Here is a 17,088-nt window from a genome sequence, read left to right on the forward strand (position 1 = left end):
TTTGTCAAACTTGCGTTGGGCTTGCTTGGCAAAATCAATGAAGGCGATCTTCGTCTTGTCCTTGGACTTGAGGAAAAACACCCATGTATCTTGAGTAATCATCAACAATGACAAGTCCATACTTTTTACCACCAAGACTATCCCACGAAGGAGGCCCAAAAAGATCCACATGAATAAGCTCCAAAGGTAAATCCTATTTGTTAACGTGCATTTTCGTTAACGGGCGCCTGCAGGGCACACCACTTACAGTGAGCTAGGCCGACCCATTTAATTTTTTGTGTTATTTGTTAGATCGCAAAAAGAAGCGCAGGAGGGAATCGAACCAACGACTTGCTGGTTTCAAGCACGCCGGGCACTCATTTGACGATTTCTGCAACTGAAGCTATGTTTCTGAAACATGCGTCGTGTTGCAATGCTTGGCCTCGTACGCTCTAGCATTGTGCGCTCCTCCAACACTTTCTGCAACTGGAGCTATGTTACTGAAGCAAGACCCCTATTACAGAAGAAAAAACATCTTTGCTGTTGAGGGAGTCCTGGATTAGGGGGTGTTCGGATAGCCGGACTATACCTTCAGCCGGACTCCTGGACTATGAAGATACAAGATTGAAGACTTCGTCCCGTGTCCGGAAGGGACTTTCCTTGGCGTGGAAGGCAAGCTTGGCGATACGGATATGTAGATCTCCTACCATTGTAACCGACTTTGTGTAACCCTAACCCTCTCCGGTGTCTATATAAACTGGAGGGTTATAGTCCGTAGGACAACATACAGAACAACAATCATACCATAGGCTAGCTTCTAGGGTTTAGCCTCTCTGATCTCGTGGTAGATCTACTCTTTTACTACCCATATCATCAATATTAATCAAGCAGGACATAGGGTTTTACCTCCATCGGGAGGGCCCGAACCTGGGTAAAACTTCGTGTCCCTTGCCTCCTGTTACCATCCGGCCTAGACGCACAGTTCGGGACCCCCTACCCGAGATCCGCCGGTTTTGACACCGACATTGGTGCTTTCATTGAGAGTTCCTCTGTGTCGTCGCCATCAGGAAGGATGCATCGCCCCGTCTTTAAAGACGGCACCGTTGCTAAGGGAGCTTTGGTTGTCGGCCAAACCCTCTGGCTAGGTGGTTTTCTTATGACCGCCTGTTTGGCTTCTGCGCCGATGATGACCTCTCGAGCCATCGAAAAAAATCTTCATGTCAGCTCAGAACTCGCCGAGCAGTTAGATCCAATGAAGCTCTCCTCAATAAACAAGCTCTTGGATCGCATCGCCGCCCTGGGAGTCGCTATGGGTTATGACCAGATTGGGCCTAAACCCGATCTGAGAGAGATTAACTCTCCCCAAGTCACCCATCACGTTGCCGTGGTAGAGGGACAGTGCGGCGACCCTTCATCTATCTTAAGGACTAGCTACGTCCGGATTCCCGATCCCTCCAAGCCGGATACCCGCGGAGGGGAGGATATCACTCAAGACCTGAACTTAGAATCAGGCGACGGGCTGGATTCATTGGACAACATCCAGGAATCCAAATTTTCGAGTTTGGAAATTCTTCGGCCTCTGAGCCTCAGATGGGGTGAGGCTTCGGATTTAATTCTGCCCACCCACCCGAACATAAGCGATCTATCCCAAATTAGGCAAGAGCCTGATGAAACAGTACATCATTACTGGGCCAGATTCCTCCTGGTTAAGAATAGGATAAAGGACTGCCGCAAGGAAGACGCAATCTCAAACTTTTGCAATAATTGCACGGACAAGGGAATCCTCAACGCCATAAGTCGTCGTGATATTACACGCTTCACTGACTTGGCGTCCATCATACGAAAGTACTGTGCGATGGAAAGCGCCTGGAAAACCGAAATAAAATTTTGGGACGATCCGGCCCTGAATACAAACCCAGTCCGAAATAAAATGGTGCATCATCGCCAGACACCCGGGTCAAACACCAAAAAGCAAAAACCCTCTGCAGGGCATGGAACCGTGCTGGAAGGATGGCTTAATGGACCCTGTAAAATTCATAGTACAGAGGACGCCACACCAACTCACAGCCTTAGAGCATGTTGGATACTCCGGCAGGTGGCCAAAATTGGCGAAAATCTCCTAATTCCAGAGGCCATAGAAAGCCACCCTAGAGACACCAATACGGTATTAACAGTCTTCGAGACTTTCGCATCAAATAATATGCGAAAAAGGACACTCCGCAGCCTTGCCGAAGTCTACCAAGTAGCAACGATAAACCCATGGAGTGACACGGCTATTACCTTTAACGCCAGTGATGAACCTAAATTCCGAACAGCCCGAGCACCAGCCGCATTGGTCCTCAGTCCAATAGTGGACGGCTTTCGTCTTACCAAGGTACTCATGGACGGCGGCAGCGGATTGAACCTCATTTATGAGGAAACCCTTCAAAAATGGAAATAGACTGGAACCGCATTGAGCGAAGCAGCACAACCTTTAGAGGAATAATCCCCAGTCGGGAAGCGCGCTGTACAGGAAAAATCACAATAGATGTGGTGTTCGGCACGCCGGATAATTACAGGTCCGAAGAGATCACGTTCCATGTGGCTCCGTTCAGCAGCGGTTATCATGCTCTGCTAGGGCGGGAAGCGTTTACAATCTTCCAAGCAATACCCCATTACGGGTACATGAAGCTCAAGATGCCCGGGCCTAACGGGATCATCACTCTCACTAGTGATCTGGACATAGCACTCCGCGCCGAAAACAAGACAGCCGCACTGGCCCTCGAGGCACTATCCAAAGCCCTAGCGGCTGAGGAACTGACTGCGCTGCGCTCTACGGTGAATAGGGACGAAGTGGTACTCGACAAAAGATTCAAGTCCACCTCCTTTAAACCGGCGGACGAAATAGTCAAATTCCAAGTCCATCCAACGGACCCCAATAAAACAGCTTCCATCGGGGCACGGTTAAACCCTGATGTAGACGCCGCACTACGAGAGTTCCTACGAGAGAACTGGGACATTTTCGCCTGGCACCCTTCAGACATGCCAGGAATCCCACGCAGGCTGGCCGAGCACAGCTTAAATATCCAAACAGGATTCAAACCTGTCAAATAGGCTCTTCGGCGTTTTTCCGAACCTAAGAGACAGGCCATGGGAGAGGAGCTAGCAAAGCTATTGGAGGCCGGATTCGTCAGAGATATAAAACATCCGGACTGGCTAGCAAACCTGGTGATGGTACCAAAGAAGGACAAATCCTGGCGCCTGTGTGTTGATTTTAAAGACCTTAACAAGGCTTGCCCAAAGGATCCCTTCCCCCTCCCGCGCATCGATCAAATTATCGACGCTACCGCAGGACACGATTCGTTGTGTTTCCTCGACGCATATTCCGGCTACCATCAAATCAAGATGGCAGAACCAGACCAAGCCGCAACGGCATTTATCACACCATACGGCCCATTCTGCTTCAACACGATGCCCTTCGGGCTCAAAAACGCCGGCGCAACATATCAGCGCATGATTCAGACATGTCTGGCAAACCAGATCGGCAAAACAGTGGAGGCATATGTAGATGATGTGGTCGTCAAAACAAGACATGTCGAATCTCTAGTAGACGACTTGAGGCTCACATTTGATAACCTCCGAACATACGACATCAAGCTCAACCCGGAAAAATGCGTTTTCGGCGTTCCAGCCAGAAAGCTCTTGGGCTTCATTGTATCCGGTAGAGGAATTGAAGCAAATCCAGCCAAGATCAGAGCTCTGTCGCAACTGGATATCCCAAAGGACCTCAAACAAATACAAAAGTTAACCGGATGCGTGGCGGCTCTAAGCCGCTTTATCTCCCGCTTGGGAGAAAAGGCCCTACCCCTTTACCGCCTCCTTCGGCGCACCGAACACTTCGAATGGATGGATGCAGCCACGGCCGGACTCGACGAAATAAAAGCCATACTGGCAACAAACCCAGTCCTGGCCGCGCCAAACATTGGCGAACCAATGCTATTATACATTGCAGCAACACATCAGGTTGTAAGCGCAGTGCTCGTCGTCGAACGAGAAGCGGACGGACACAAATTCCCCCTTCAAAAGCCAGTCTATTATGTGTCCACTGTCCTCACTCCCTGCAAATCACGGTACCCGCATTATCAAAAGATTGCGTACGCGGTATTCATGGCATCCCGGAAGCTACGACACTACTTTCAAGAGTGTTCAATAACAGTAGCCTCGGAAGTACCACTTAACGATATTATAAACAACCGTGACGCAACGGGCCGGATTGCAAAATGGGCCATTGAGCTCCTCCCGTTCGACATAACTTATAAGCCACGGCGAGCCATCAAGTCGCAAGTCTTGGCTGACTTCATCGCAGAATGGACGGAGGCCGAACTCCCTAAAGAGTACGGCACATATTCAAATTGGATCATGCATTTCGACGGCTCCAAGATGTTGGCCGGACTGGGGGCTGGCATTGTTTTGACGTCCCCCACAGGAGACACAGTTCAATACGTACTCCAGATTATGTACACGGACTCCAACAATGCAGCCGAATATGAGGCCCTTTTACATGGTCTCCGGATGGCAGTATCCATGGGCATTCAACGCCTAGAGGTGCGCGGGGACTCAAACCTCGCAATATCCCAAATAAATGGAGACTTCGATGCCAAGGATCCAAAAATGGCAGCTTACCGCAACGCCGTCCTAAAAATGTCAGCTCGGTTCGAAGGGCTTGAATTCCACCATGTAGCCCGGGAAAATAATCAGGCGGCAGATGTCCTGGCACGCATCGACGCAAAACGCGATGTAGTCCCCCCCAACATCTTCTTGGAAAGGTCGTTCAAGCCATCCGTAGTATGGGAAGGGGAGCCAAACAATAACAGCCCGGACCCAACCACACTGCCCGACACCGAACATTCCGACACAATCGGAGGCTCTGCCAATGAAATAACACCTTTAGCCCACGTAATAATGGCCGTCATCGCCCCGTGGACAGAACCATTCCTCACCTACCTTACTAGGCAGGAACTCCCCGAGGACCAAAATGAGGCACGCTGCATAGTGCGGCGATCCAAAGCCTACAGAGTCCACGAGGGAGAGCTTTATAAGAAAAGCACTACCAGAGTCCTTCAAAGGTGCATCTCCGAAGAGGAGGGGCGGAACCTCCTGGCTAAAATTCATGCCGGACTCGGCGGTCATCACGCTGCAGCTCGGTCCCTTGTAAGCAAGGCCTTCCGTACAGGCTTTTATTGGCCGACGGCCCGGGCAGACGCTCAGGACTTAGTCCAACGATGCACCGGTTGCCAGCTCTTTGCAAACCAAAGCCATATGCCACCCACCGCCCTCCAAACTATCCCCATTACTTGGCCCTTCGCGGTCTGGGGGCTTGACATGGTTGGACCCCTTAAAGGCGGAACCCACAAGCAAAAATACTTACTGGTCATGGTGGATAAGTTCACCAAATGGATAGAAGCCAAGCCTGTTAAGACGGCCGAATCCGGACCGGTGATAGACTTTATATCCGGGGTTGTACACCGTTACGGCGTCCCCCATAGCATCATCACTAATAACGGCACGAACTTCACGGCCGACGAGGTAAAACTCTGGTGCAAAAACATGGGCATCAAGCTCGATTATGCTTCCGTCTATCACCCACAAACTAACGGCCAGGTCGAACGTGCAAATGGACTTATCATGAGCGGCATCAAACCCAGATTAGTGCGGTCCCTCAAGGAATCTAACACATACTGGGTAGAGGAGCTCGACTCCGTACTCTGGGGGCTGCGGACCACGCCGAATCGCACCACCGGATACACGCCATTCTTTATGGTGTACAGTGCAGAGGCAGTTTTGCCTTGCGACATAATTCATGACTCACCTCGAGTGCACATGTACGAAGAAAGAGAAGCCGAGCTCAATCGGCAGGACAGTTTGGACGCATTGGAGGAGGAGCGCGATGTGGCAAAAGCCCGTTCCGCATTCTATCAACAGCAGGCTCGAAGATACCAGAGCAAAGAAGTACAGGCCAAAAATTACAACGTTGGCGAATTAGTTCTACGCCTGCCGGACAAGAAAAAGGACAAACTCAAGACCAAGTGGGAAGGTCCCTTCATAATTGACCAAGTCCTGATTGGTGGAGCGTGCCGCCTGCGAGATGCATCGGATAACCGACTCGAGCTGAACCCATGGAACGCAGCCCATCTCCGAAGATTCTATGCCTTGCACCAGACTCTGTGTTCGTCTCCTTCCTCTGTCCATTTTTTATATATACTGTCTGTCTTACATTTCTCCCCTTCACCCCTTCCTTTCTCTTATAACCTTTAAAGGCTCATCAAATGACATGCTATTCGCACTCATTAAACCTGGGGGCTTCTTTTAACAGAAGCTTATTTATACGGGCTCCATGCCCAACACATGTGTTACACTTCCGCATGTACCTTTTATTTCACCATTATATGCATCGATATGACTTAAGTTTTGGCCAAGCTGGGTTGCCTGGCTCCTGTGCTTATCCCTACGTTCCCGATTATTCGGCTAGGCGGTAAAGGGAGCACCTATGCGATTGTTACTACCGGATCAGCCGGATGTGTACCTTAGACTGGGTGAAGTCGAAAGCTAGCGTTCTTAAGGGAATACTCGGTCGGTGACCTAAAAGATGATCTTTTCACTTATTTATTTATGCGCCCCCAGATGCTTTTTGCTGCGTCTTTTTCGCAGAATGGGCATGCACTTTAGGGCATGCCTCCCAGGGAAAGGAACCCCTAACGGAACTATTCTCACTGGAAGATGTTTCTTACTAACCATGTAATATAACATAACTAGTCGGGCACTTGTCTGTTCACACACTAATGACCCCTACGCCTGGTCTCCATGCATTCCCCGGTTCTTATATAACCGCATGGGAATTCAGACACACTCCGGACCGTCAGGTCCCGAGGCTGAAGCGAAAAGGTCGGCCATGACAAACGATCTACAATCTGGCTAGAAGGCATTATAAATGTCAATTAAATTACATAGTCATTTTGACTAATTGTATTCCTCTTCAATACCATCTAACAGGCTGTCTAATTTATAGTCCTGCTGGGAATACTTTGCGGCCAATTCTACTTGGCCGTATACTAAGCTTACAGGGATCTCCTTCCCATCGGGCCCCACAGGACCGACCTCGGCCATGTGGTTGGGGTCAGCCTTTGTGTACCACGTCTTCACCATAGCCCTGGCCTCCCTAGCGCCTTGACGGCAGGCCGATATCTTCCACAATCGGAAGTGCCGCCGTGTTCCCTTATCTTCTCCGCAAGCTCTCCAAGACCTTCGGGCATGGAGATGGATGGCCACAGGGCCTGGGCGACGCCTTGCATCACCTGCCGAACTCGATCGAGCAGTTGCGAGAGCTCGGGAAGAAGGTCACCCGTAGAACCAGGCATCTCCTCTGCAGGACGACCTGTTAGCACACCTACAGACATTGCTCTGTTAGTCGACTTCCCCGCCGAACTTTCTTTCAAAGGTTCGTTCAAGCACTTACTAAATATGCCGCGCTGAAGCCGCTGATTCTCCCTAACGGAGTCTGACAGCTGGGCACGAACATCTTTCAGCTCGACGCCCAGCTTGGTGTTCGCATCTTGGAGATCGTTCTTCTGACGCCTCACCTTTGTCAGCACCTTCTCACCAGCCTTTAACTGGCGTAGGAGGTGTTGCCTTTCCGGATTCAATCCGGCGCCATCTGCAATTTCATTTGTCAGATTCGCACCCATGCCGTGCTTCGCAAAACACTTATCTTTCGAAGTGTATATTACCAGAGGGGGTCTCCTTGGGCTCCCTTGCCGCGGCTAGTGCGGCCTCAAGTTGGGCTTTGCACTCTTCCAGCTCCCTGGACAGTAGGGAATTCTTTTCTGTAAGAACCTGCATAACAAATGATCCTTAAATCAGTTACTCTAACTGTTTCAAGTCTCGCGGGCTACTGGTATATACATATAATTACCAAAATTTTCTTACCCGTATGTCTTTTACATATTGCTCCGTGGCTCTGGCTAGACCATTTTGAGCGGCACGGAGGTACGCATCTCCCGAATTAAAGGCATCTAATGCCTCTTGGGAGAAACAAGCATCGCGAAGAATTGTTCGGCGACGCCTGTGGTTCATGGCACTCTCCACCTCAGAGTTGGTGGAAGACAACCTGTCCACATCCTCCATCGGAGGAGCGTCCGGTGCGCGCCTTGTGTTCGCCTCCGCCTTCGGACCAGGCTTTGGAGCCTGGCTGGTGGAGGCGCGGTTGGCAGCTTCTCCGGGTATAGTCCGGCGATGTCTCTTTGTCCTGAAGAGAGCATGAGTGTTAATATGCCTCGCAGGTGTAACACCTGGGATAATGGGGCGCGCCATACCTTTGCGCTGACGCCTCGGTCCGAACTGCACCTCTTTTCTGCCCACGGGGCCCTACGGCCCCTCGTTGTCTTACCGCCGCAGGTTCGGCCTCCCGTCTCAGAAACCTCCCCTGCAAAGCTCGGTTATAATCAGGAAACTGAAAACATGAGAGGGCGGACACCTATTAGGGGTACTGGGACTTCGATCTCAGTTACCTGGGAGGCCGGGATTAGCCCTGGGTAATTGGCCGTAATGGTCACCAAGGCGTTGTCCTTGCTCAATTGATGGAACACTCCATCAATCAGCTCCACAGATATGTCCGGATCCTCTTGAGAGGCCGGGTCGAGGGATTGTCCTGGGTCCTCGGGTTGCGGAGGAGGGCTGTTTATTTCTTTAATAGCCCGGCGCAGTTCCTGCGTTGAAGTCATTAGAATGAATATTTAACAATGGGAATACAAAACGGATGGGCAAGTAAATGTGACCGCTTACCTAGCTTGGGGGATTGTGCATAGAGAATCCACCCTGTGGGTTGACGCGGAGAAATTCCTCCTCTTCTCCCTTATACAAAGTGGACAAGATCTTTAGTAGAGCGGCAGCTGAATCCGGCCCCTTACGGCCGTAGCGGGTGGCGTCGTCCTCCCCGTTGAAGTCCCACATGGGGTGGCTTCTATACTGAAGCGGCTGCACCCCCCGCATGATGCATTCGGCCATAACCCCGATCATGGTCAGTCCGGAATGGACTAACAATCTTATTCGGCCCATCAGGTAAATGATGTCCCTGTCACTTTCCCTCTGAAGGCTCCGTGGACGCCAGCTTAGGCGCTTCTTTAAGGGAGCATTGTCGAATTCAGGGAGGCCGATCCGGACAGGATCCGGCAGCGGGACGTCCTCTATATAAAACCATTCCGAGGGCCAGTCTTCGGACGCCTTCTTTGGGGTTCCGGACAGATATCCGGTCCCGGCGATGCGCCACACTTCGGCTCCGCCCACTTGATACATTGACCCCTCCTTAGAGCGGGGCACAAGGCAGAATAACCTTTTCCATAGCCCGAAATGAGCCTCGACACCCAAAAACAGCTCGCAGAGGGCTATGAAGCCCGCTATATGCAATACGGAGGCAGGCGTGAGATTGTGTAGCTGGAGGCCGTAGAACTCCAGTAGCCCCCGGAGAAATGGATGGATTGGAAACCCGAGCCCCCTTATTAAATAAGGGACAAGGCATACCCGCTCTCCTTTGGAGGGATTGGGGGCTCTCTCCGCTTGCTTTCCGCCGTTATAGATGGCAAGACCAGCTCGAACCGGGATCATATAGGCCAGGGGGAGAAATCCCTTGGTCTGGAGCGTCACTAGCTCGCTATGCGGGATGGAGCATCTCTCCCAATATCCAGGCTGAGGGCTGGAAGGGCGAAAGGAGGAGTTGCGATGGCTGGCCATGGTGGAATGGACCTTTGTCGGATGCGCTCTGATGAACACTCGCGAAGGGGGGAAGATGTGGTTTGGATGTAAATAGGGCAGCTCATTTACACGGCTAGGGGTGTGAATGTAAAAACACTCAGACTTTTCATATTCGTTTGACACGTGGGAAACGACCATTATTGGCCGTAGAAGCCAAGGAGCGCAACATCTAAAACAAACCAGACTTTATTCAACAGGTACACGGAATTTGGAGGAGAACCTGCCTTGCAATGCCGAAGACAATCTGTGCGCCGGACTCATCGTCATTGAAGCCTGGTTCGGGGGCTACTGAGGGAGTCCTGGATTAGGGGGTGTTCGGATAGCCGGACTATACCTTCAGCCGGACTCCTGGACTATGAAGATACAAGATTGAAGACTTCGTCCCGTGTCCAGAAGGGACTTTCCTTGGCGTGGAAGGCAAGCTTGGTGATACGGATATGTAGATCTCCTACCATTGTAACAGACTTTGTGTAACCCTAACCCTCTTCGGTGTCTATATAAACCGGAGGGTTTTAGTCCGTAGGACAACATACAGAACAACAATCATACCATAGGCTGGCTTCTAGGGTTTAGCCTCTCTGATCTCGTGGTAGATCTACTCTTGTACTACCCATATCATCAATATTAATCAAGCAGGACGTAGGTTTTACCTCCATCGAGAGGGCCCGAACCTGGGGAAAACTTCGTGTCCCTTGCCTCCTATTACCATCCGGCCTAGACGCACAGTTCGGGACCCCCAACCGGAGATCCGCCGGTTTTGACACTGATAGCTGCCAAAAAAATTTCTGAAACAAAACATGTGTTGTAGAAACTTTCTAAAACAAGACCTTGTTGCTGAAAAAACTTCATCACTGAATTGTTTTCTTTTTATTTCTGAAACAAGATCTCTATCGCAGAAACCTTCTGAAACAATACAGTTGTTGCAAAAAAAATTGGCTGCACAGGACTTGTGGACAACGTGACAATAGGGTGACATAAGCAAGCTATAAGGAATAAAATAATATATCTTTGTTTAGTTGGAGGAGGGAGAAGAGGAGGGAGAAGAGGAGAGAGAAGAGAAGGAGGCTCTTGGTTAGTAGCCAGCTGCAACATGAGACCCGGACGCTTTGTGAGGATGTGAGATGAGCTAACTATTGATAAACTAGTACATATTTAAAACTTACTACTCCCTCTTTCTAGGTGAATAAGTCATCTTAGGTTATGCACCGTGATCAAGTAGGAGGGGAAAATGAGAGAACTTAATGTTTATTTGCTAATTAATAGCATTACATGCAATGTACTAACCACTGCATATTGTGTTTGGTAGTCTCGAGTCATTAAAAGCATGCACACCCCACATCTCTTAGATTAGCCACAATGGAGAGTAACATACGGTAGTAACATACATATATCTCTAGATTATGTTACTACGTACCTTCATGGTGGGTAGTAACATAAGTGTGGTGTCATGCAAAGATTCATTTATTAGGTTATAGACTCATATTGTATTGGGACATGTGATATTACAATAACTAGCTAAGTTACTCAAACTACCTCTCTCCTCATTAACTCGTTGCCACATAAGCAAATTTGATGAGTTGCACTCGATGTTACTGCTGAAGTTACTCCCACTGTGGCTAGTCTTATTGGTTGATATGTCCAGAAACAAGAAACAAGGTGGAAGTTAATGCACCGCGCCTAAGTGTTTTGGGATTATTAGGTTTTCGTAAAATAACTTATACACCTAGACGGAGGGACTATTGTACATGCCGATTAAGAGGTTGGTTGTAAATGTCATGACAATTTCTTATAGCCGACAGTTGGATGTATTATTAACCATGCTCTTAAGGTGGCCGCCGCGCGCACCCCATAATGAGCGCCATCGATCCCATCGTTGGGTGTTCGCCGAGTTTGATTTGCCCAAGACTTGGCAAATGATATATTTTACTGAGTTCCATTTTATCATTGAGTTGTTTTTTCACAACATTGGGCAATCAATCTCGTTTGCCGGGTTTCTTTATATTACGAGTTTACTCAGTTCTCAGGAAACGAGTAACATTGCCTAAGGCCACTTCCAATGTATTGATGCTTACAGGAGGTGCTAAGCACATTAAAAACTTTAGCAACTCATGTAAGCACCAGTGCATAAGTGCTTAACTTGTTGGTGCCAGGCATCCTTCATTTAATGATTTTGTAATTAAATTTCTTCATGAATTGGTGGGATTCTTTCATTTAAGTGTTTTGTTTAGGTTCTCGCGCTTGACATTGTTTCTTCCTGAAGTCACTACACTCATCTCTCTCTTCTTAATTACCTTACCACATCAGATTTTCTGCTTACATGGCAGCCTTAGCACGATGAAGCATTGGAAGGGTTCTAACTTTTCATGAATAGAACTCGCAAAAATATGGAACTAACATCTTCAATGATTCAACATGGCTTCATTTAATCTTTTATATAAACTCATACAAGTACCTTATTTATTGTGATATACGTGTTATGCTAATACCTTCTCTTTATTTATTTATTTATTGTTATATATATGCGATCAGCATGCGCCTGCGTTGAACCCCACGGCGCCGCCACCAACGTCGTAGAGCACCTCGAACGTCCGCTGCTGCACGTTGCCGATAATGCCGAGGGAGCTGTCATCGCGGTTGGCCGCGAAGGCGAGGCAGCTCTCCAGAATGATCCCCTCGGGGGCGAGGTTGACGATGGCGCCCCCGGAGAACACCAGTGCGACGGTCGGTATTCTGATGCTGGACTGGCCACTGAAGTCGAAGCACGTGTCCAAGATGCCCATGGGCTGCGCCGGCGGGTACTGCTTCATGCCGGCCCTGAACGCCGATGACAGCGCCGAGTACGCGGTCCGCGGCAGGCGCGTGATGATTGTGCCGGAGTCCATGAGCGACCCGACGGAAAAGACCGTGGTGGGTATGTTGAGCTGCCTCCCTCCGACCCTGATGGCCTGAAGAGACACGATGTAGTACGCCGGGACCTGCCTGCTCCTCAGCAACGGCGTCTTGACGACGAAACCCGAGGTTGCTGCACCCAGAGTGAGGAACCCGGACGAGCTCGGAGTCGGCGGGAGGCAGTACGAGAAGGCCTTGCCGAAGGTGCCCGCGGTCTGGGTGGCCAGCGACTGAGCACCGCCGCCGAGCCCGATGAGCCCAGCGGTCTGGTCCTGGTCGTTGAGAAGGAGGCCCGACTCAGACTGGCTGCACCCAAACTGGAAGTTGCTGACGGCGTTGGAGCCCAGCGAGAGCGTGTCGGAGCTGTAGGTCCCGGTGGTTCTCGAACCATCGCCGTAGTTGACAACGTACTGGCACTGGGAGCCGGAGCGGCCGTTTCCTTGGCCATCCTGACGGAGCTGCGCACAGGCGGCGGAGCTGCAGGTGAACGGGGAGTAGGTGCTCGACGATCTGGGGTCGAAGAGCGAGTCCGCCTGCGAGTGGCACCGCGAGCACGGCTTGCAGTGCACCCATGACACGTCACTGCCGGTGTCGATGAACATGGTCTGGGTCACGGCCGGCGAGCCGATGCCGACGGTGATCACGTACTCCAACGTGCCCAGGGAGAGGCCCAGCAAGGTCGGCACGGTTACATCCGATTGCTCCAGGCCGCCACCCTTGGCGCCAGAGAACTTCCGTCCGATGTAGTCAGCTCGGAGCTGGTCACACCGGAGCATCTCCTCCAAGGTCGGCGCCTTCGTGGAGGGGACAGGGGAGCATGGGCCGTGCCGGTGGTGCAACGGCACCATGACGACGCCGCCGGATGCTGGACTCACTGCTGAAACAGTCCAGATCGGCATGGAAACGATTAGAAATGTGCACAAAATACTAGTACTATACGTATAGTATTCGTTTTTTTAAATGATACGTATAATACTCGTTTTTTTAAAATGATACGTATAGTACTCGTTGTTTTAAAATGATACGTTTGGTATCCAGATCCATTGGAATGTCAAGTGCGTGGACAGTACTGCACCTTGGTGATCGGTGCAGTTGAGGGTGGCAGATTCCAGAGAGCCAGCGGGCAGAACCTTGTAGTAACTGCCAAGATCATCTCCTGCGTGAGCAACGAGAGTGTGGTAGGCGCACAGCAGGAGAAGCACAAGCTTCGAAACCGATGCCATGGCGTATAGATGCTGTTTCTTTGCTTCTCAGGCTCAACTGCAGCTTCAGAATGCGAGCCCTCCTTATATAGAGGAGGCTCGTGCCTTGCGATCTTCTCCTAATTAACGAGAAGTTGCCGCCAGTTTTGATTTCGTCAATTGCACGGGTGGAAGGATTAGGTAACGTCATTTTTTGTTGACAAAATTATCAGGAATTCTATTGTCTGGCATATGTACATACTTTACTAGATATAAATACCCATGCAAGTAATAAAAAGTACATCTCGAGGAACGACGTCGACCGTGAAGGTACTCCTCGACGGTCTATACTGCATGATTGTGTCAAAATCCAGGCTTTCTTTCGCTCTTAGAAATTTTGTAGGAATTCTACAGGGAAGGATTTTCAACGGAACAAAAATCATTTATAGCCCTTTGGTTTGTTGGAACGAATTCCTATATCTATGTAGGATAGAAACCAATTTTTCACATTTCAAAGGAGAAAAACATTAGCCTGAACTTAATGAAAAAAAATCCTATTTCATGCATCAAATGATTTTTTTTTCTCTGTAGGAATTGAGATACATGTTATCTCACTTCTTATGATTTTCTTATTCCTATGATATACCTATCCTATGAACTAAAGGAGGCCTCAAATATTGGTTTTGTGATGGAGCTTAATTACTTGCAGCCTTTCGTAAATTTTGAAGTGGTACAACTTGTGGCAGAGAGTGCATGCCCATCCACCCCACCTCTCATGATTTTTCATTTGACTATTATATCTTGTGAACGGAAAGTGCAATTTATATTTTGCTTGCATATTCATCCTCCGTGTGACGAGGGCTTTGAAAAAAGACCATTTTAGTACGTTTTCACAAGTTTTAAAAGCTTCACCAAGTTTCAACTACTAAAATTTGATAGGAAAGATGATACATTTACTATGTTTCAAAAACTAAAACTTAAACCCTAAGATCTCCCCCAACCCAAAGCTCTAAGCCCTATGCCCTAAACCCTAAACCCTAAAAGCAAATGAAACTTAGTAAAACTTAATATCGCGACTATCAAGTTATAATATCTAAAAATTGGTAAAACTTCAAAAGTTATCAAAATTAGTCTGGTTGAAGGTACTCGTTGTAACGAACACGAATATGCAAAACAAAACTTGATTTAGGATTTCGGTTCAAAAGATATTAGATTAAAGTTTGCAAATGAAATAGTAAAGTATGGGAGGTGTGGTGGGTGGAGCAAGCAACTCTGCCAAAATTTGCACGCATGGGCCTCGTATGTGTTGATTAAAGGCTAAAACACAAGCAAATGACCAAACTACTTGACGAATTTCGATGCAAATCAGTGGTTGCATGCCTGCGTGCCTCTATGCATTTCGGCACCTCTTTGGTTTGTTTGTTTTGCCTTTGTGTGTCTTCTTTAATAACCATTTCATGTAAGACAGTTTCTCGTAAATTGGCATTTTTGATTTCCGGACAAGTTGATGCTAACATTTTGTCACCCTATTCTTCCACTCTGCATAATGTTTGAAATATGCCCTAGAGGCAATAATAAAATGGTTATTATTATATTTCTTTGTTCATGATAATTGTCTATTGTTCATGCTATAATTGTGTTATCAGGAAATCGTAATACATGTGTGAATACATAGACCACAACACGTCCCTAGTGAGCCTCTAGTTGACTAGCTCGTTGATCAAAAGATAGTCATGGTTTCCTGACTATGGACATTGGATGTCATTGATAACGGGATCACATCATTAGGAGAATGATGTGATGGACAAAACCTAATCCTAAGCATAGCTCAAAGATCGTGTAGTTCGTTTGCTATAGCTTTTCCGAATGTCAAGTATCATTTCCTTAGACCATGAGATTATGCAACTCCCAGATACCGTAGGAGTGCTTTGGGTGTGCCAAACGTCACAACGTAACTGGGTGACTATAAAGGTACACTACAGGTATCTCCGAAAGTGTCTGTTGGGTTGGCACGAATCGAGACTGGGATTTGTCACTCCGTATGACGGAGAGGTATCTCTGGGCCCACTCGGTAATGCATCATCATAATGAGCTCAATGTGACCAAGTGGTTCATCACGGGATCATGCATTACGGTACGAGTAAAGTGGCTTGCCGGTAACGAGATTGAACGAGGTATTGGGATACCGACGATCGAGTCTCGGGCAAGTAACATACCGATTGACAAAGGGAATTGTATACGGGATTGATTGAATCCTCGACATTGTGGTTCATCCGATGAGTTCATCGAGGAGCATGTGGGAGCCAACATGGGAATCCAGATCCCGCTGTTGGTAATTGACCGGAGAGTCGTCTCGGTCATGTCTGTGTGTCTCCCGAACCCGTAGGGTCTACACACTTAAGGTTCGGTGACGCTAGGGTTGTTGAGATATTAGTATACGGTAACCTGAAAGTTGTTCGGAGTCCCGGATGAGATCCCGGACGTCACGAGGAGTTCCAGAATGGTCCGGAGGTGAAGATTTATATATAGGAAGTCAAGTTTCGGCCATCGGGAAGGTTTCGGGGGTAATCGGTATTGTACCAGGACCACCGGAAGGGTCCCGGGGGTCCACCGGGTGGGGCCACCTATCCCGGAGGGCCCCATGGGCTAAAGTGGGAGGGAAACCAGCCCCAAGTGGGCTGGTGCACCCCCCTTGGGCCTCCCCCTGCGCCTAGGGTTGGAAACCCTAGGGGTGGGGGGCGCCCCACTTGGCTTGGGGGGCACTCCACCCCCCTTGGCCGCCGCCTCCCCTTGGAGATTCAATCTCCTAGGGCCGGCGCCCCCCTAGGGGTCCTATATATAGTGGGGGGAGGGAGGGCAGCCGCACCCTAGCCCCTGGCGCCTCCCTCCCCCTCCCGTGACACTCCTCCCTCTCCCTGAGCTTGGCGAAGTCCTGCCGAGATCACCGTTGCTTCCACCACCACGCGGGCGTGCTGCTGGATCTTCATCAACCTCTCCTTCCCCCTTGCTGGATCAAGTTGGAGGAGACGTCTTCCCAACCGTACGTGTGTTGAACGTGGAGGTGCCGTCCGTTCGGCGCTAGGTCATCGGTGATTTGGATCACGTCGAGTACGACTCCATCAACCCCGTTCTCTTGAACGCTTCCGCGTGCAATCTACAAGGGTATGTAGATGCACTCCTCTCTCCCTCGTTGCTAGATGACTCCATAGATTGATCTTGGTGATGCGTAGAAAATTTTAAAATTCTGCTACGTTCC

The 17,088-nt window shown here is 49.3% G+C and overlaps 1 protein-coding gene across 1 annotated transcript; it reads right to left on the reverse strand.

Annotated features, from left to right (window-relative positions):
- Positions 1-12,287: 12,287 nt before the first annotated feature.
- Positions 12,288-13,874, reverse strand: LOC125524865 (aspartyl protease family protein At5g10770-like). The gene is made up of 2 exons (XM_048689899.1): positions 13,727-13,874; positions 12,288-13,528 (listed from the first exon to the last, which is right to left on the reverse strand). The coding sequence occupies exons 1-2, from the start codon at positions 13,872-13,874 to the stop codon at positions 12,288-12,290; spliced, it is 1,389 nt and encodes a 462-aa protein (XP_048545856.1).
- Positions 13,875-17,088: the final 3,214 nt, after the last annotated feature.

Source organism: Triticum urartu, chromosome 7, assembly GCF_003073215.2.
Source record: "Triticum urartu cultivar G1812 chromosome 7, Tu2.1, whole genome shotgun sequence".
In the NCBI taxonomy this organism is placed as follows: domain Eukaryota; kingdom Viridiplantae; phylum Streptophyta; class Magnoliopsida; order Poales; family Poaceae; genus Triticum; species Triticum urartu.